Source organism: Schistocerca cancellata, chromosome 2 (assembly GCF_023864275.1).
Source record: "Schistocerca cancellata isolate TAMUIC-IGC-003103 chromosome 2, iqSchCanc2.1, whole genome shotgun sequence".
Taxonomy (NCBI): Eukaryota; Metazoa; Arthropoda; class Insecta; order Orthoptera; family Acrididae; genus Schistocerca; species Schistocerca cancellata.
The window spans coordinates 223,952,617-223,974,361 of record NC_064627.1 but is presented as its reverse complement, the minus strand read 5'-3'; the positions used below and the strand labels follow the sequence as shown (position 1 = coordinate 223,974,361).

Below are 21,745 nucleotides of genomic sequence, written 5' to 3'. Positions count from 1 at the left end.
GTTTTCTGCCTTACTGTGACGAGCCGACAGGAACAAATCGGGGTTCTCGCAATTGATTTGGTCAACAAACAAAACGTGCGCCACCCGTCCTGCACAGTCTTCTCGTAGGAAATTCTACGTACATGTAAAATACATTGTGCGTTTGCTTCTTACATACTTATAGCGTAAATTGTGTCACACGTATTTAATCACGCATCCTGCACCACAATATTGCTCACTGTCCAGACGTTACCAGCTGTTGTTGCTGATGTGACACTTGTTCATAATGTTCATCTTCCAAAGAAACAGCGGCGATTGAATCAAATGGTTCAAAATGGCTCTGAACACTATGGGACTTAACAGCTGAGGTCATCAGTCCCCTAGAACTTAGAACTACGTAAACCTAACCAACCTAAGGACATCACACACATCCATGCCCGAGGCAGGATTCGAACCTGCGACCGTAGCAGTCGCGCAGCGATTGAATCCACCACTCGATTCTTATATCTCGAAAAGCAAGGTGCATACAATTCACAAACATCCACCTACCTAAAATGCATTCCATTGCCGGTAATTCGTTCAAAAGAAATTGTCGTAACAGAGCCGTATACGACATTTTTACACGCTACGTGAGTACCTTACGAAGCCGTGTGTGCCAATACCAGTACTTCTTGCTGCCGTCGCAGGTAGGCCGTAGCAAATCGGCCACAATGGCCCCCCGCAAGGACATATCAAATTCAAATGTAGTGGCAGAAAAAGAAAGGAAAATTAGTGTCTTGACTACTAAACGAAATCGCCATGATGTAATTCCAAACCAAATATCACACGAAGAGATCCTGATCTTCGATTTATAACATTTTATGAGAGTAAGTACTTAACAGGAAGCACCAGGTATATCTGATAGTGTAAGAAGCCCCATCAAGAAAAACGTATAGCACATTGATGGCTACTGCACGAACGAGTCTCAAGTGGAACATCACCTACGAAACACTCTCTTTTGCCTTTCCGACCCATAGTGATCTTCTACTTCTTGTGCCACCTTTCTTTTTCCCACTGAGATGCACAAACAATATGAGACACAGGCCAGAAGAATGTAGTTCACTATTTCTCTTGTAAGGGAAAAAGAGTACAGTTTCTTAGACCTCTCCGAATAAATGTTGACAGGCCTTTCCATTTCGATCTGCTTGCATCACTTGTTCATGTCACACAACGACATTCCCAGCGAGGGGCAGGTGTGGCAAACCGGCATCCTGCTTCTCCAAACAGATAGATATATCATTCCGAAGAGAGCTAGAGTACGTACGGCGCTACGCTCGCAGGTTCGAGTCCTGCCTCGGGCATGGGTGTGTGTGATGTCCTTAGATTAGTTAGGTTTAAGTAGTTCTAAGTTCTAAGGGACTAATGACCTCAGATGTTAAGTCCCATAGTGCTCAGAGCCATTTGAACCATTTCTCTCTCTCTCTCTCTCTCTCTCTCTCTCTCTCTCTCTCTCTCTCTCTCTCTCCCCCTCCCCCTCCCTCCCTCCCCCCCTCTCTCTCTCCCCCTCTCCCTCCCTCCCCCCCTCTCTCTCTCTCTCTCCCCCCTCTCCCTCCCTCCCTCCCTCTCTCTCTCTCTCTCTCTCTCTCTCTCTCTCTCTCTCTCTCTCTCTCTCTCCCCTCCCCTCTCCCTCCCTCCCTCTCAACAATGTGGAAAACGTCCCTGAATTGAACGCTAATCTGCATGTACGTTTCGATATTTAGAGTCGCCTTCCATTCAATGCCCGTAATTTTGAATCACATTAGGTATTTGTATTTGGCGTGAGTTTTCATGTGGGAGTGTTTCTTGGCACGTAACAGCTACATTTGTAAAACTGTAGTAAAATCCTCTAGCCATAGTATGCTAAGTATGTTATTGCTATTGGAATAACACTGGCACCCGCTCTCTTCTTGCCGGCCGTGGTGGCCAAGCGGTTAAAGGCGCTACAGTCTGGAACCGCGTGGCCGCTACGGTCGCAGGTTCGAATCCTGCATCGGGCATGGATGTGTGTGATGTCCTTAGGTTAGTTAGGTTTAAGTAGTTCTAAGTTCTAGGGGACTGATGACCTTAGCAGTTAAGTCCCATAGTGCTCAGAGCCATTTGAACCATTTGAAGCTCTCTTCTTGGAAGTAACAGCAGTCCATTCTTATTAGGACCTGATGTTCTTTCATTATGCAGTACGGCTGCCGTTTGATTTGTGATACTGTTCGATCTAAATTTTCCGCGTCTTTAATATTATACCGAAAAGTGCTGGTCAGCTCTCTGCCTTAATGCTCAGTGACATGCGCTGTTCCAACGGTGCACGAAAAAAGTACTTGGGAAAGCGCTGAATCTAACAGGGAGCGCTTTTTGCACTAAAGATTAACTGTGTTCTCTCGCCCTTAACTGATTTTCATTACCAGTAGCTCTTACATCTAAATGTCTTTTAATTTCTCCCGCTTTGCTTCGTATCAGAGAAAAATTATTTTTGAACCATTAGCTATTGATTAAGCATCACAATTTCTCGTGTATTTTTGTCTGTTTGTCTTTGGCAGTTTTAAATGTGGCCGCAAAAGACGTTTAAACTTTGTTGTTGATACACCTATATACCCGCGCATCTTCTTCTCTTCCCTTTCAGTATGAACGATGTGGTACTAACGGGTCTCTAATCCCATGAAATATTGTTATTGAACTGGAATTGCTGCATTTCCATCCGAAATGATCTGCTGTAGTTCTTGAAGACTATGAGGGTTGTCGCAGTACACCTAAATTTCAGGGCCCCCCACACAGAGTATTCGCACACTGATAGATCAGGTGACCAGGGTGGCCAACTAGGGCCGCGACCAGACTGATCTCTGCTAATAACTCTGTCAGACGTGAAGATTGTGGAAATGTGCTCCAAGGTTCGGCCAGCTGTATGGACAGTTGTTCCATCCTGTTGGAAGTAACTGTAGATCTTTTCCTCCCCACAAATTCACGTACATTCGCATCCACTCGTTCGGGCCACTTTTATGTGCCCCACCCTGTACATGTGAGTTTAAATTTATAGATTCCTCTCGTCTGCTGACAATTCAGGCAGTGTAGTGGACGTTGTGCTATTACGGTAACTCGTTTGTTTGCAAACTGACAAGTACTTATTCTTGGATTCTTTACGATATCTGACTGCTGTTTATTTTTATATGGTAGAAGAGCTTTATTATAAGGTATCGCTTCCTATTATTAAGTAACTCGAATTCGAACCTCATCCATGTTCAAGTATCAAGAATCAACTAATTAGGAGGGGGGATGGAGAGGAGGAGGGGGATCCATTACTCCATCTTCAGAGAATGTGGGTAAAGCTCGCGTGCCAACTCGGGGACTTCGATCCGGTCAGCAGTCACTCATTTTTTGCTTGACAGCCGTTTAAAGTTATTCGCAACTGCTTCGCGGAATCGCTTACCCATGCACATCGGCGGCGCACTGGGCTTTGGCGGCTGTGGAAAATCTTCGCCAGACTGCCTGGTGTGGAGTTGACATGTGCTGTTTACGTGTCTATGCACTGCAATGCCAAGAAACGAACATACTAACGGGAACATTACTCAGTATATAGAAAGAGTGAGCCTTTGGTTATAGACACTGCATTCCCTTCCCCAAGATAGTGCGTTCTAATCTCTGTCTGGGCAGGTGATTAAGGATTCTGTGGTTTATTGAACTCATTTAGACAAAAACTCTTTACTATGTCACCAGTGACTTCCTTCCCCATCCGTATCCAAATACGTACAGTATTTCTTTGTCAGTCGGTCAAATTTATCTCTAATTGTCAGGAATATTCCTCGCAGTGTTGTTCTTGCTGTGAAATCTTGCATTTCCGCATGCCGACAACACAAAACCGTTACACTATGTGGCGATCGTAAGAAATACATGCGCTTCCATAATTCAGTTTACCTAATGGGACAACTGCTAAGGATGTACGAATTTCGTATTTAGCTAACCAACAGAGTAAATAAGGAATCGTAATTTCAGTAACCAAAAAGCGGGGGTCTTTGTATGCAAGATAATTGTCAGAATGCAGAAAATATTTTTCTTTAGTAAAATAAATGCATATCTGGAAATGACATTGTCAGAACATCTAAAAATAAATTGTGTGCCACAACTTCGTCGCATCGCACTCTTTATATTTTCAGTAGGGTGTGTTATTATTGGAGTAAAAAAGAAAGGGAACTTGTATCGTCGTACATTGCTTATTATTTCTGTCAAGGAATTTTAAGCTTAGCTGTAGCTAATTGCTGGAAGTATCAGGTCGTATCGCCATATATCTCCGTATATTTATGGTTTTGAGCGGGCTATCACCAGCATCCACTGCGTTACCATTGATACACCACTTACATATCTTGACCCATTACTAAAAATACACATTGGATGAAATTCTCGTCTCCTCATTGTTGCCATATGTTATTGAATTGCAGTTATTTTGGGATTGTGTTTATCGACTTGTTGGGAAAAAGGTAACGCTCTAGCAACTCTTCAGACTTTGTACGTAACATAATATCGGAAACGCATCGTGATAGGTATATGTTCCATTAAAGATTTTAATGAGGACCTCTATCGTATGCTATCTTGCTTTATGATTTCTGTTTGTAACGGTCTCTTTAATTTCAAATGTGCATTGACAAAGTGGCACATTGCATCTAAATTTTAATCAAGAAGAGAACTCAGCTGGGAGGCTTGTAGACATCTTCTGATATTTTACGTAATAACTGGCATCTGTAGACATCTTCTGACTTGTAACGTAGTAACTGGCATACCACTTAGTTGACGATGTTGTCTACTATTAAAGTTGGGATTGTTAACCCTACCTCTACATGGAGGACCAGTTGTTACAAACTAGCTGGCCGTATTTTATTACTAGTGATATACCTTTCTTGATATGACAGCTTTTCCAATTGCGTTTTTTTCTTCTGTTGCAGAAGGTGGACCCTGAGCTGATATTCACAAAACAGGAACGTATCGGAAAGGGTTCGTTCGGCGAGGTGTTCAAGGGGATTGACAACCGATCCCAGCAAGTTGTCGCTATTAAGATCATCGACCTCGAAGAGGCCGAAGATGAGATCGAGGACATTCAGCAGGAGATCATGGTGCTGTCGCAGTGCGACAGTCCCTTCGTCACCAAGTATTTCGGCTCCTACCTCAAGGTAAGTAAGCTGGTGTGAGTCCGAAGAACATTTAGTTCCTACAGTTAGTCTCTCTGACCTGCGTGGTATAAAACTAATCTGTTTTGTAGATGGCGACCGTAGGTGGAATCGAACACTGTGTCAATGCTGTCTGCATTTTGGTATGAGTTTCAGAACAATGACGTGACCAAATGAGTCCGTGACAACCACTTTCGAAATAAGACGGTGCTACTAACACCAATAATACGCACCAACAATTAGTGATCCGCCTCTTTTAACTTGTTCAGCAAAGTACTCGTAGTCAGTCTTATGTCGATATAGTTTCCTGCTTCTCTTTTATAGCAATATACGTTATGCGCCCTTCCCAATCTCAGTACATCAGCTATACGGATAAAATAGATGTCTTGTAAGTTGACTCCAGGAATGTCTGTCTTGTACATTAATATGTTTCTTTTCGAAGCTATCGCGCGTCGTTTTACTCTGGCGTACTGAATAAAAATCTCAGATTTTTATGTTGGCTCTTTGATTTACGTGTATCAAGAAATTTGCATATTGTCCCACAACATTAAAAAGCGTGTTATAAGCAATATGAGCTATTGACGTCATCCCGATACCACAGAGAGAATGGTGTACTTTTGGTTTCAGAATTAAGAGTGGTTTAAGATGCCATCGAAAGCACAGTAGGACATTGCTACGTTAAGTACGTTTTTTTCTGCGTAGTGGCGTATGACCTTGCAACCATTAAATTAGTTACACTATAAATAAATAAACAAACACAACAAATGACTAAACTTTATTTTTCACCTACAGGGCGATTCGGAGTCTTCGCTGCATAACTAGGTGACAGTTTTTGCTTTTATCTCGGCACCATTCATTGTTCCTAGGAAACCAATGGTTTGAGAAATTTCTGCAGTCCTGTGCAAAGGCGTTGCGTATTTCCGACGACAGATTAGCATTTTACAGTTTTGGTTTTCAACTTGGCTACCAAGAAAGCAATGCAGATGCCCAGGAGTGCAGCAAACTCAACACCGTTGTTCTGCTGAGAACAGTGCTGCTCAGCAAACATCCAAAAATCTCATCTGCAGATGGAGCAAAGCCTCCGAAGTGCATTGTAGTTTAAACGTACAGTTATGGAAGCAGCCTATAAAACATGTCACAAGTCACACTTGATGGGTATCTCTGAATAACTGGTGCTAAATCGGGCAATAAGTAATAGTAAAGCTCTGTGCCGTTTCGTCGGCCATAAGTATATGGATTCTTCCCGATATAGCAGTAACATTAAAACTGAGGAATATTCGCGTGGACGCTCAGTAACACTCGAAGGGGCAGAGCCGTTAAATAGATTCAATACGAAACGGCACAAATTTGCGAGCCTTATCCCTTTTTTGATCGGGCCAGGAGAACTGCCGTACTTTAGTGCGGCTCGTTAAGCCGTACACTGCGGGGTGGTGCTAGAGGGAAAAAGAACGGCGGCTGCCGGTAGCAGGTGGCCAGTGGCCGGCTGGGACTTCAGAGGGTTGGAGGGAGGGAGGGCAGTCGCGTCGCCCCGGCTCCGTGCCAAGCCAGCCGGTTATTTGCTCGCGCGTTAATTTGCTGCCCGTGTGCAATTAACGTGGCGGCAGCGGCGGCGGCCCAGCGAGGAGCTGCCCTCCCAATTAACTTAACTTACTGTTGTAGCCGTCTTGTCTTTCACGTCCTTACGCCAAAAGCCAAGCCTGTATCAGTCGTCCCGGACTTTCGTCCTCAGTTGAACACATGGTTCTTGTATTTCATCACGGTGAGTTCATAGAAATTTCAATGAGCAGTCTTTATAACATGGTCCTCACTAAAGCCGTCGGCACACGGACCGTGCATCCGAACGTTGAGCGTGCCCAGTTTCTGACGTCACAGCGTGGAGTAGCACGTTCGGGAGTCTTTCCGAACGTGCAGAGCAATATGTGGCATGTCAGATATTCTGAGCGTGCGTCTGAGCGTTGACCAATGAGATGGCACAACGCCACCTACGTCACACGCACTCCGCCTCCCTTCAGTACAGAGTTGTAAGGCGCCATATTGGCATTCATTTCAAGCCTATATGTATATATGCAGTTTCTGAGCACCAGCAAATTGAGAATCACTGGAAAACCCGTTGTTAGTTGTGTGATTCGTTCCAATAAAATAATGAGAAACATCACATTCGTGGCAAAAGAATTATTGTAACGAGCGTATTATAAGAGTAGGCTATTTGAAGGCAGCGACACACTGAAGATCCACAAAAAACATTGTTCTTCCTACAATTTGTTAGTATTAAATTTCAGTTAATAACATAATTATCTGCGATTCATATTTTTAGCAAGGGGTAACAATATTTTTAAGACATAGGAGCCTGTTGTTGGTTTAGCGTAATGAGTAGCGTCTCTGTCCAATTATGTCTTTGTTGGGGCGGTGGTTCGCGTCTTAACTCTCCCAACTTTTTTTCCCTAACATTCGCGTTTTTATTTAGTTCTGATACTTTATTATTAGTTTAATGTAAGTATATGCTATAATATTTGATGTTATGTAAATATAATTTCACCTTTTTTTGAGGGTGACTTTGTTCGATTGGCTTAATTACAGGACAGCTTGCACTACTTATATAAAGATATTTTGCTCCTTTTTATTTTACGCTTCGCAATTCACATGTTGCAAAGATTCTGCTACTGGGTAGGAACAGTGATCAAGTAAGACCGACCTTGGGGTTTTACTGAAATGTGGGAATGATGAAATAATGTGATGACTGGGTGTTGTGTGCTGTCCTTAAGTTACTTAGGTTTAAGTAGTTCTAAGTTCTAGGGGACTGATGACCATAGATGTTAAGTCCCATAGTGCTCAGAGCCATTTGAACCATGAAATAATGTTTATTTTATGCGGAGAAGTATTCCAAATTTGTACCGCGTTGTTTGTAATGGAACTTTTATAAGCCTGTGTCCTTATTGATTGGACATGGTGCTTTACTTTTCGTGGACGATGGAGGAAATGTGATTTTTAATAGAGCTAACGTGGGAATTTTACGCGCGCCCGTTGAGTAAACAGTGTGATTTACGAACTAGAAACATCCCTCAAACTGCCGCTGGAGTGTGATGCGATCGCGTATCCACGTTGGGGCCCACGTATTGTATGCACAAGTCGCACCGTTCCTGAGCGTTCAGCACCACGTTGAACTTGGGACGCCCAACGTTAACGTTCGACACCACGGTCCGTGTGCCGACGGCTTTAGCGACTGCCGAGAGATGTCGTGAAAATGGTGTGACGTATCATTTCCGGTCTGCGCCTGTGTCGCTCGCCGAATGGCTATTGTGCCCACCAGAGCCAGTGTCTGCGGGAGGATGGTGTTCTCCAACTTAGGAGTGATGGACCAGTCGTTCCCTAATCCTCCCAAACGAGTTGTCGCCGCAGTCTGAATGGCTGGCTGAAAGGTTTGCCGCTGTTTTCCGACACCCGTTGTGGTAGAAGTTCTAAAGCAGCAACTTGTAGAATCTTAACTAGCGGGAGCAGGAAATGGCCAGTGACATTGCCTTTGTTTTGCTGCAGATTCTGATTAGCTGAAAGATCTATATGCTAAACACAAGGATGATGTGTGAAGTCAGTAAGAAAAGCAAGAAAAATGTTTGTTTCGTGTACAGCTCACCTTACTTCTCGCCGTGTTTCCTTTGAGGGACATACACTTAGCCCAGCGATCCTCCAGCTTTTTCATCCTGCCGGAAAAATTCTCTCTCGTAACTTGGCAACGTATTCGTTGACTGCAACTATTAGTTTCTCATTTGATGAAAATTTCTTCCCAGCGATCCAGAGTTCCAAGTTAGGGAAGAGCAAGAAATCACTTGCGGCTAAGTCTGATGAGTGGGGTGGATGAGGAACTAATTCAAAGCCGACTTCATGCGCTTTCGCTATTATTATCGCTGATTTGTGGGATGGTGCACTATCCAGTCAACACAGGTTTCAAGTGATCCAGCAGTGAAGCATAATAGGGTCCACTTATGGTTCTGCCTTTTCGAAGTAATCAATGAGGATTATTCCCTGGGAATCCCAAAAAACAGTGCCCATCATCATACCAGCTGACAAAATGGTCTCTGCCTTTTTCGGTGCACCTTCACCAGCCTTTGTTCATTGTTTTGTCTGTCGTTTTGTCTTTGGTGTGTAGTGATTGATCCAAATTTCATCAACACTCATGAATCGGCGCAGAAGTCTTGCGGATTGCAATTAAACATCGCCAGACATTGTGTTGCTATGTTGTGCAGGATGCGCCTTTGCTCGACTGTTAGCAATCCCGACACCCACCTCGCACACAGTTTCTTCATAGCCAATTCTCGGTGAAAGATATTGCGCACTCGCTCAGTTGAGATGTCCACAGTCTCAGAAATCTCAAGAATCGGCGCTCTTGCTTTACGATGTGATGGATTTTGTCATTAGTTTCCTTTGTGGTGATTTCAGTTCGACGATTGGAGAGTGTTTCGTCTTCTGTCGTTTAAATTCATTAACCAAAAGTAAATGATCATGGTCTTCAGTGATTGTGCAGAGTTCGTGTGAACTGGATCCCATGCAGTTTTGATTCGTGCGGCAGTCCAGCTCTTCAAATGAGAATTTTAAATAACAGCACGAAACTAGGTTTTCCCCATTTGCAGTCGCAGTCGACACACTGACCAATTCAGGCGGCTGTCAGCAGTGCACAGTAAGCTTTAGATTGTTGAAATTCTGTGTACTATCCTTGGTATAATCAAGCTAATCAACCATGAAGGCGCAACGAAAGTGTTTCACTCTTTAACTGAAATTTACCAGTCATATCAAGCTACCCTTTCAATTTCATGGATCGGTGTGAACCACACGAAATCAACAAATCACTCGGCATCGAGGTTAGGAAGGATGTCGTGGACCCTGTGAGCCGGAGATGGATTTTAAAAGAGTTGGTTGTATGAAGCCGAGAGCGAGTGATCTTCAGTGTTCAGTATAGCAGCAGAATGAGTTTTTCACTCTGCAGCAGAGTCTGTACTGATACGAAACTTGCTGGCAGATTAAAACTGTGTGCCGGACCGAGACGAACTCCAGACCTTTGTCTTTTGCATGCAAGTGCTCTACCTAGCTGCCCAGGCACAACTCACGACCGTTCCTCACAGCCTTACCTCCGCCGAGCACTTCACGCGAAAGGCATAGGTCCCGTGCTCGAGTCTCGATTCGACACACACTTTTAATTGCCAGGAAGTTTCATTAGTATAAATCTATTGCGGTTTTTGAGAGAAAGGGGAGACTTAATGAGCTAACTTGTGCTAGGTGGACATAGATCTCATACTAAAACATGGAGGCATCAGCTAGCTGGAGCTAGTGATTGATAATAACGAGGCGCATTTGCCCTGTTCTTATAAGAGACTAAAAATTCTGTGTGTTCCAGTGGAAACTTGTGGCGTTTTCGTCTTTGTCTTCGTCTCTCTTAACTTTAAACTGTTATCCCGTTTTGTTTACGGAGGAGGTGGTGGTACAATCCGGTCGCAGACTGTGTAGTGACTGCTTGCGTTGCTCGCTTCCAAATCAAGTGATCTAATCTGAGAGTCTATTGAAAGCAGTTACATTGTTATAGGGCATTGATGACGTACATGTAGGTGGCGACAATTTTAACCGTCACACGCAGGTGAAAGCGATGCTGGCTAGCCTTATTTAGCGTTAGAGTGTATAGGATGTAACGGGTATAAGTGCAAATGGTTTTTATATGTGGTACCTTAATACGCACACGCATCGGTGTGTTGATTGTTGTTTCTCTGCGTCGAGCAGTCTTCTTACAAACACACGACAAACTTTACGACCTGATGTTTTTCGCAAGGTCATACTGGACCGGTAAGTGGACTACGCGTGTGAGTATAGATCGACCATTTTGCGTCCACACGTCAACATCTGACCTGCCGCCCAGGGGAAAATAAGCTACCTAAAAACATACGACTTGTAATGTCTATAATTAGTAGTCGGCAAATGATTTAAATACTGATGTAATGTTGTTAGTACATCGTCCTCAGTTACCAGCAGAAATATCTGCAGTTAAACCCGTTTGACCCTTTATATGTAGCAGTGTACAGGAATAATCGGGTTTCGCCAAGAAATGTTTCTGAGGAAGCCTATAGAGTAGTACGTCGCGTAATTAGTCTTTGTCACGCGTGTAGCACGGCGGTAAGATTGGGCGGACACTGGCTGCGGTCGGGAGTTGATTTGGACGCATCCTACGGAAGCCCCGTGGACAGGACGAATAGGAACAAATCAGCGTCCTGCGTGACTGGCCGTCGTGACTTAGAAAAGAGACACCCAACTACCCAACTGACGGCTGCTGAAAGCATAAAACTCTCCTCCTACTGTAGTCTTTGTTTGCATTCGCATCGCGCTATATGACATTGTCAAGCGGGAGTAAAATTAAGGGAGAAGAGGCGATAGAACAGCTCTGCTTAAATCAGAGTCGTCTGCAGGTTCAGTTTAACAAACATATTGTACTCTTTAACACATTTCCAAGAAGATTCATACATTTAATTAATTAGAAAGCAGTGGCTGGCAAAAGTGCTATTATTGTTAGTTATCGACAGTTTGGGGACCAGTAGACAGCCGTCGGTCAGTAAGAGAAGGAAAATACACGCACAACGAATTATTGGGACAGTGCTGCAAATATGGTAATTATCAGAAATTCCGGGCAGTCGAGAGAGATTCTGCCCAACGGTGGTAAACGGCAGTAGAAGAGCGATGGCATAGAGGCGTCGGTGGCCCAGGGGCGGTCGTAATTGTGAGTTTCCGTCGTACTTCTCTGATGGTCGTGAATTGCATGCAACGAGAATGTAAACTGTCTTACCCAACGAAATCAGCAGCTTCTCCAGAACACCAGAGACTATAAGCTCCCAAGTAAACCACTGCAGCCGGCCGGTGTGGCCGTGCGGTTCTAAGCGCGTCAGTTTGGAACCGCGTGTCCGCTACGGTCGCAGGTTCGAATCCTGCCTCGGGCATGGATGTGTGTGATGTCCTTAGGTTAGTTAGGTTTAAGTAGTTCTAAGTTCTAGGGGACTAATGACCTCAGTAGTTAAGTCCCATAGTGCTCAGAGCCATTTGAACCATAAACCACTGCAACACGGCACCTGAGTTCTAGATTCCTATGTCCTGGACGGTGACTATTAACTGCGGAAGATGCGTGTTGCATTTAGATCATCCAGCAAACTAAGATCCTGTTCAAAATCTCGGCGCTCAGAGAAATCAGACGACTGTCCAGAGGAGGACTACTTTGTACAGACAATATGAGAAGGCTATGCAGACCCGTTATGTTGCCTGACATCTTCTAAATGTTTTAAGCCACCTCTCCGATGTATCCTTGCGCGAGGCACCACTCAAGTTCCCAAATCGTGCTCACTTTTAACAGCAAACACCATCTTACTTGTTAGTCAGAATTACGAACATCTTAGTGAAATGGAATAACGACCCGCAAAACTGATGGAAAGTTTCCTTTGTATTTATGTGTCATTATTACCTATTTAGTATACCCTCGTATCACACGTAAAATTAATAACAACAATTAAACACTCATTAAGAATTCAATTTTCTAAGTTGTTTCTCGCTTCAAAGAGTTCCTATGCTTTAATTGCACTAATTATTTTCCTGTATACTAGCAATAAAAATGTAAAATCGTCGTGTCTGGCTGTCTGAAAATGTTAATTTCCAAAACTACTTGAATTTTCAGGGGGGTTTTCACAGATAACTTGAGCGTAGCTTGGGGGCAACGTATAGGCTTCATGTAATGAAAATGGATCACAGAAGAAAGATATCGTAATTTAAAGTTTTTATCTCGTATGAAGAATTTAACGCAACGTAGGGAATACTCTTTGAAAAAGCTGTTTACTTTTTTACTTTTGAACTGCATCATATTTGTGAAGATGCTTTTATTGATTGATGGGTTCTACGTAATAAGATTCATCTTAATGAACACAATGCTTATACAGTCCTCGACGACTTTAGTCCATGCTTCCATTGTTAAATGCGAAAGTAACTTTTACCTGCTACGTTTTCACGACTAAACTGCTGAAACGATTTCGATGGAATTTGGTACGAGGATTGCTTGATCCCAGAACATGGGCTACGTTAGGAAGTTAAAACATAGAAAAAAGACCTCTAAGTGTACGAAGCAGGGAATGGAGCATTTTTCGCATCAGGGAATATAATCTATGTTACAAAATTATTGAATTTGTTGCATAATGTCCATGTTTTCTGACGTCACATCATGCAATGGGATAATTGAGTGGTGATGAGGGGTGAGGCACATCACTAACTATGCGTACCAGAACAGGCAGACACGTGAAGGCAGCTGACATTATTTTCACGTAAAGTAGCTTAGTTACTCCCCATCACTCATCGTAACAAAACTTCGTATGCGAGCGCAGCCGGGGATAACAGCTAAATTATTTAATAAATTCTGCCACCCTTAATGAATGTGGCATTACAGTGGTAACATGGGTAAAAGATGTCAATGTATTTGTGTATGTCAATGTTATGTGCTATACCAGATGGGTCACAAAGTTAGGTTGGAGAGAATGGGAGAAAGGTGGTACTTCGATTTCACACAGAGGGCTTTTCGGCATTAGCACCATGTTTACCTTGCATTTACGGTGAATCCGCCCCCCGCCCCGCCGTGTGAAGTTCGAAAAGAATGGCAAAAAAGTGCATGTGATTCCCGTGCGTAAGAATGATAAAAGAAAGAAATTGCAGAATTACTTATCAATATTCTTAGTTTTTGGTGCAGAATTCTTGAGCATATTCTTGCGGAATATGTCTGTAGATGTGTCACCTTGCTTACCGCTCTAAAATAAACGAACTGACTGATGTTGGAAATTTGTGGTAAGTCCTATGGGAGCAAACTGCTGAGGTCATCGATCCCTAAGCTTACTCACCTCAAAATTTAACTTAAACTAACGACAACACACACACCCATGCCCGAGGGAGGACTCGAACCTCCGACGGGGCCAGCCGCGCGAACCGTGACAAGGCGCCCGCCCTAGACCGCACGGCTACCACATACGGCGATATTGTTTCTTCCTGTACATGCTGTATGTAGTGCGTTGGTAGGAAACCGGTTAACGAAATAACAGCCACAGTTTTGTACTTCTCATTTATTATTATGAAGTTTTTCCACGAAGAAGCGACGGAGAAATCATGTTGAGAGATAATGCGTTTAATAAATGGGGAAAAACTCATAATATCGAATTACAAGTCCATGACAAAGCAAGTGAAACGTTCCAAGAAAGCGGCGTGCATCTGTGAAAGAAATCACGTACAGGACGCTAGTGCGACCAATTCTAGGATATTGTTCCAGCATTAGGGGTCCTTATCAAGTAAACAGGACAGCAGACACTGAAACATTCGCTGCTACAACTGTGACATGTCGGTACAGTTCATACGAAAGTGAAACAATGATGCATTGGGAACGTAAGTGGGAACTGTTGGAAGAAAAGCGACGTTAATCTTGCAGAAACCTGGTGGCCAAATTAGGACAACCGATATTCAAGAAAGCCTGTGCGACAATTCTGTTGCCACCATTGTATATCTCCCCTAGAGACCGTATGAAACAAAGAGGGATGCAGTCAGATTCCCACAGCTGAATTCTCGAATAAACCATAAAGTCGCCAATATTTATTTGCAGTGGATGGTGGCTTGCGGTGTGTATTTATAGGTGAAGATTTCTATCCTAACGAGTCCATTACATGCTTTGTGTACACGATTTGTTTGCATGTGTGGCAGCGCACTGGCCTTGTACCCAAAACCAGATAGCACTGCTTTCCTTTACTGTTGTCTATTTCGGGCTGTTCTAATACACGAACGGTAATTCAGGGTTGTGCAAACAAGATACGTGTTTACACTGCAACTGTGGCTGAATCGTCGCTGGGCGGTATTTTTGCGGGCTCGTTTGTCGCAGTAGCTAACCGGAAACTGCGCGAGCTTCCGGCACGGCACGCAGCGCTGCATCAGACCGGGGCGGTGGAGCAGGAAGACCGAGCGGTTGCGACCGGCTGCAGCCCAAGGCCGCGCCGGCCCGCCGTCGCCCACTGCAAGGTCACGCTGTACTGCCTCTGCCGCTGCTGGCTGGCCAGCATCTACAGGGTAAACCAGAGCTTCACCGACAAACTTTCGAGAGGTTCTTCCGGGATACCCTCTTAGTATTGTGGTGTAATGGTCTAATAATGTAATTATTATTTATTCGGTTTGATACCGCACTTATCTTTGTTACTAGGGAAATAACCTTCACAGCTGTGATGAAGCCTGGAACATTCAATAACTAAAACGTACGACTCACAACACAGGGTAATACAACAAACCTCTGAAGAAATACGGTATTGTAATGTGGTTGCCGTCGTTGCGGGACCAACTCAGCAAAGCGTTCATTGTGCCAGTCTTCCATTCCATTCATTGAACCTCCGTACGCGAATACGTACTGGCCAACTCTTCATCAGTAAACCGATCCATACAGCTGTGTATCATTGTTAACGGGCAACACTACCGGAAAAACAAACCCAAGACAGAACCGAGTAGTACTGAATGCAAGCTTGTAGGCGAAGAGTAACGTGGGTACTTCTGTTCTCAACAGCAGGTACCGTGAGCAAATGTAACAAGACACACAACGCATAGTATCGACATTTGGTCTGTTCTGCACTATATTCGGTGCAACACAGATACAAAGCTGATAGGTACAAGAAAGCAAAAGAAATGCAGTAGCCCTATAACCAGCCATGGATCCATTATATCAAAATACTCAGAAGGTATCTCAACAACCTTTGAAAGCTTATCGGTGGAGTTTTGATTCACCTGTATATAGTTATAGCCCTTCCTGCTGCCACGGTTCAGACGGGGATATCGGTGATGAAAGTAGAATGGCAAGAGAGGTACGTGTGAGATTCTACACAGATTTTGAGAAGGAACTTCCTTTCCTTGTAGTAATAATTTAGCATAGCTCACTGGAACAACGAAAGGTACCTAGCAACTGGATAAAGGCGCAATTCGTTCCCATTTTCGAGCGGGTCGTAAGACAAATGGATGTAGTTATAGGCCCATATCGCTGACGTCAATCTGTTGCAGAATTGTGGAAAAGTTTTTTATGCTAACGTATTATGACGTTTTTGGACAACGAAAATATCTTCTATAAAACTCTTCATGGATTCCGAAAACAACGGCGTAGAGGCTTCAAAACTAGCCCTGCAGATGTATACCATGAAGAGCTGAGTGGCGGGTCCAATACTCAGACCAATGATACCATGCAACAACACTGTGTTCTGATCGACGATTGAAGACTCATGGTCTGGTTGATGAATTTCTCCGTGTCTGACGCACCAACACTTATACGATTATCACAGAAAAGCTCATATAACTCGAACTGTATGAAAGAGGGCGCTGAAAATCCTTGCCGATAAACACAAAGAGCAAAGAATGATAAAGTCACTACTTCCGCGGAGCTTTGTCCCATCTTATCAACAAAGCGTACTGCCAAATTGAAATCATTACATAACATCCATGCTGCCATAACTGTTGTATAGGTTGGCGTGAGACTTGCCGAAAACTCTTAAACTTCCTCTCTCGTCATGTCAGCGCGTATGCACGTTTGAGGTGTAAACTGATTCAGTTTTGGATTCTGAAGAGACGGAACCGATGCAATGCGACGCGTGTCATCACCAGTCCAACTGACAGCACATGTTGTAGCACAGTCGATGTAGACAGGAACACACTCATTGCAGTGCTCCAACTACCAGTCAACGCCGTGGACAAAACTGTACAGCTCGCTACAGCCATGTGGACAACGTGGCGACCATTTCATGTCATGGTCGCACTGTCATTGTATACAGCCCTTCTCCTCCACTGGTTCCCCACATGCACTGCTGCTGCTTTTCTATCCCCGGTATAAGCGAATAACCACTGTATGACAAATCCGAAGCTTTCTAAGCCAACCGCACGTGATACTGTGCTCTTTGATGTCGGTGAAGAATATTGGCACTTGGTGTTTCCACATCAAACGGCATTGATACTTGTAGTCTGATTAAAATTACTTGATAGTTGACGTCTGTCACTTGCCGCTAAGTGTTGCCACGTCGGCTGCCGGTACCGCTTGGTTATAGGTGACACTCAAAGATGGCGGTTCACTTCACAAATGCTGTTAATGTGTAACGCGGACCGCCGCGTGGTACACTATGTGATCAAAAGTATCCGGACACATGGCTGAAAATGACTTAAAAAGTTCGTGGCGCCCTCCATTGGTAATGCTGGAATTCAATATGGTGTTGGCCCACCCTTACTCTTGCTGACAGCTTCCACTCTCACAGCCATAAGTTCCATCAGGTGCTGGAAGGTTTCTTGGGGAATGGCAGCCCATTCTTCACGGAGTGCTGCTCTGAGGAGAGGTATCGATTTCGGTCGGTGAGGCCTGTCATGGAATCGGTGTTCCAAAACATTCCAAACGTGTTCTTTAGGATTCAGGTCAGTAAACTGTGCAGGCCAGTCCATTACAGGGATGTTATTGTCGTCTAACCACTCTGCCAGTCCGTGCATTATGAACAGGTGCTCGATCGTGTTGAAAGGTGAAATCACCACCCCGAATTGCTCTTCAACAGTGGGAAACAAGGAGGTTCTTAAAACATCAATGTAGGTCTGTGCTGTGATGGTGCCACGCAAAAGAACAAGGGGTGCAAGCCCCCTCCATGAAAAACACGACCACACCATAATACCACCGCCTCCGAATTTTGCTGTTGGCACTACACACGCTGGCAGAAGTCGTTCACCGGGCATTCGCCGTACCCACACCCTGCCATCGCATTGCCACATTGTGTACCGTGATTCGTCACTCATACAACGTTTTTCTACTGTTCAATCGTCCAATGTTTACGCTCCTTACACCAAGCGAGGCGTCGTTTGCCATTTACCGGCGTGATGTGTGGCTTATGAACAGCCGCTCAACCATGAAATCCAAATTTTCTCACCTCCCGCCTAACTGTCATTGTACTTGCAGTGGAACCTGATGCAGTCAGGAATTCCTATGTGATGATCAGGAGACATGTGTGCCTATTACACAGTACGACACTCTTCAACTCTCGGCGATCTCTGTCAGTCAACAGACGAGGTCGGCCTGTACGCTTTTGTGCTGTACGTGTCTTACCACATTTCCACTTTACTGTAACATCAGAAACAGTGGACCTAGGGATGTTTAGGAGTGTGGAAATCTCGCGTACAGTCGTATGACACAAGTGACTGACTACATTCGAAGTCCGTGAGTTCCGCGGAGCGCCCCATTCTGCTTTCTCACCATGTCTAATAACTATTGACGTCGCTGATATGGAGTACCTGGCAGTAGGTGGCAGCACAATGCACCTAATATCTAAAACGTATGTTTTGATCACATAGTGTATGTTGGAAATAAAACATGCTCTGTAAAAAACTTATTTTAAGCGGCCAATGTCTGAACTACGGCAAAAGACGCGTTTTGTAGCGCTAAATCTAAACACTTACGTCGTCAGCAACCATAACCTCGTGATGTGCAGTGTAGCCTAGAAAACGGCGGGAGAACAAAAATTACGATCATATTGTTCATGGAGATTAAAGCTACCCTGTGCGAGCAAACTCAAGACAGGAAAAATCAGTTTCAGCGCCAAAAACAAACTGTAATATCTCGCTATTATTGGTACCTGAAAATATCCTCAATTTGGCTACAGGAGGTGCCACGTTACCATCCGATGAGCAGTCCTCGGTGGCACTTGGTTGCATGTTATAGGCGACACAGGCTGATTCCAGGCGAAAAAAGAATGACAGAAAGAAAAATAAGAGAAAATAAAAAGTGCATACGATGATGAAAATGCGGCAAAGAATTAGAAAATATTGGAAAAAATACATCTAAACCAATTAATTGAAAATAAGAAATAAATCAAACTCTTTAATTAAAATTTAGAAATTAAAAAATGCACTACACATGATGAGATTCTAACCTACAACCTTTTACACACTACAAAGTTCTGTTCCTGTTGTTGCTGTCTTCAGCCCAGAGATTGGTTTGGCGCAGCTCTCCATGCTACTCTATCCAGTGCAAGCTTCTTCATCTCCAAGTTAACAACTGTAACCTACATCCTTCTGAATCTACTTAGTGAATTCATCTCTTGATCTCCCTCTACGATTTTTACTCTCCACGCTGCCCTCCAATTCTAAATTGGTGATCCCTTGATGCCTCAGAACATGTCCTACCGACCGGTCTCTTATTCTAATCAAGTTGTGCCACAAGTTCCTGTTCTCCCCAATTCTGTTCAATACCTCCTCTTTAGTTAAGATCTACCCAACTAATCTTCAGCATTCTTCTGTAACGCCACATTTCGAATGCTTCTATACTCTTCTTGTCTAAACTATTTATCGTCCATGTTTCACTTTCCGGTGCCGTGATATATTTATGATTTTTCTGGCCTACTCGCAAGGATGTTACGGTGATGTATTTATGATTGTTGTGGCCCAGTCTGAAGGATGAATTGCAACCTTAAAAAATTTGGCATGACGCAATGCCGTGCGAAGCTTATCTAATGTAAGATCTGTGTGATTCTGATAACTGTGTGTATGATGCTGAATCGCGCCTTGTGTGTAAGTATCCAGTAGTGTTTAGCGTGTGTATTTCATTTGTGTGTGTGTGTGTGTGTGTGGGTGTGTGTGTGTGTGTGTGTGTGTGTGTGTGTGTGTGTGTTTATGTGTGTGGTTTTTGGTGTAGTTGTCATGTGTTCTGACATACGAAATGATTCGGGATCCAAACACAAGAAAGAATGTATGATAAGATATTAGAAGTGAACTGACCAATTGTTGATAGTTTGGCAACGCATACGGTTTGGTCGTGACGTTGAGCGTTGATTGGAGGTAACCAGCTCCAGTGTGTTACGTGTCACCTATGAAGTAACAGCTAACCTGTTTCATAAGGAATATCCTTGAAAATAGATTTTCTGTTGAATTCCAGGGTAAGAGAAGCAGATGGAGATCACAGAAAAACGGATTATCCCAGGGAAGTGTGCTTGCTCCAGCTTTGTTTAACATGTATATACAAATGATCAACCACTACCTGAAGGAACACAGAGCTTCATCTATGCAGATGATTGTGCTATCACCGTCCAGGCCCGCTACTTTGAAAATGTTGAAGAGAATCTGTGCAAAGCATTAAGAGAACTGTCAGCTTTGCTACAGGGAAAACCAGTTGAGACCAAATCCTGGAAAAACACAGACTTGCGCTTTCCATCACCGCCAGGCAGCCAGAGCCCTCAAAATCACCTCGGAAGAAACATCACTAGAACAATGTACGTATCCCAAATACCTAGGGGTCACCCTCGACCGTGCGTTAACACATAAAAGACACACTGCCTAAATACCAAGCAAAAAGTGGCAGCCAGGAACAATATCATCAGAAAGCTACAGGCACAACGTGGGGAGCACACGCCAACTCTGTGAGAACCTCTTCCCTTGCATTGTATTACTCTGCCGGAGAGTACTTAAGCCCGGTGTGGTTCAATTCTTGCCATGCCAAAACAGTAGATATCGCTCTTAATGATACTTGTCGTATCATCACCGGGCGCCTGAAGCCTACTCCTCTGGATAAACTGTACAGCCTCGCGGGAATTGCACCCCCCGACATCCGCCGAGAGGTAGCAGCAAAAAGTGAGAAGAAAAAAATCAGAAACTTCTGAAGCTCACCCCCCTATATGGCTATCAACCAGCAAACCCACGACTAAAATCCAGAAAGCCTCAGATATACCGAGGCTCTAGTTGGGGCACCACAGCAATGCCGAATCGAACTATGGCGTGCAAAGCTTACCAGTACTGTTGGATGGATTACACCAAGCGAAAGACTACCACCCGGCCACACAGAGAATTGGAGTACATGGAGATCCCTCAACAGACTACGCTCGGGTGTCACGAAATGTAAGAGCAATCTGGCTAAATGGGGTTTCCTAGAGGAGCCTCCTCTCTGTGAGTGTGGAGCAACGCAGACGACCTTCCACCTGCTCCAGTGTACCCAGTGTCCAGCCACATGCACAACAAAAGACCTGCTACATGCAACGCCAAATGCAGTAGAGGTCGCTAACTTCTGGACGGCAAAAGTGTAAATAATTGTCTTGTAAATATATATACGCAAGACATGTAAATATTGTACATTATTTTATGCATCGTAAATGCTTCTGACACGAATAAATAGATAAATAAATAAAATTTTAATCGGACCGTAGGTGAGCTTGGCTAACACTGGCGGGGCTAGATTAACACTACCCGTTCCGAATGCGCGCTGCCGGCCTGAAGTGTACGCAGTCTGCAATGACTTGGCACGTACCGTCGGAGGCTCGACAAGGCTGTTCGTGAAGATAGAGAAGTCGTAACGCTAGAAAATTTTAGCGGATTGTATAGGTCCGACTCTTGGTGCAGGGATTGGCTATTCAACCCTCAACGAATGCAGGAGATTCGGCTAAGATTTTCGTCCCAAGATATTTCCCGAAACATGTAAAATGTCGTAACCCTGTTATCATCAAAATGAATTGTAAAAAATTCCTCACTAAATGATCTGTAGTTTCTTTTCACAGCTGTATTAATAGCAGAGATGTCGGCAGCAACTT

At 44.0% G+C, this 21,745-nt stretch overlaps 1 protein-coding gene across 3 annotated transcripts in view; it reads left to right on the top strand.

Annotated features, from left to right (window-relative positions):
* Positions 1–21,745, top strand: part of LOC126161549 (serine/threonine-protein kinase 26) — a 649,054-nt gene that overhangs the window by 569,220 nt on the left and 58,089 nt on the right. For all 3 annotated transcript variants that reach the window (XM_049917483.1, XM_049917484.1, XM_049917482.1), the window contains one exon: positions 4,920–5,144. In XM_049917483.1, coding sequence (XP_049773440.1) covers positions 4,920–5,144 — 225 coding nt within the window. The remainder of the gene's footprint in view (positions 1–4,919; positions 5,145–21,745) is intronic.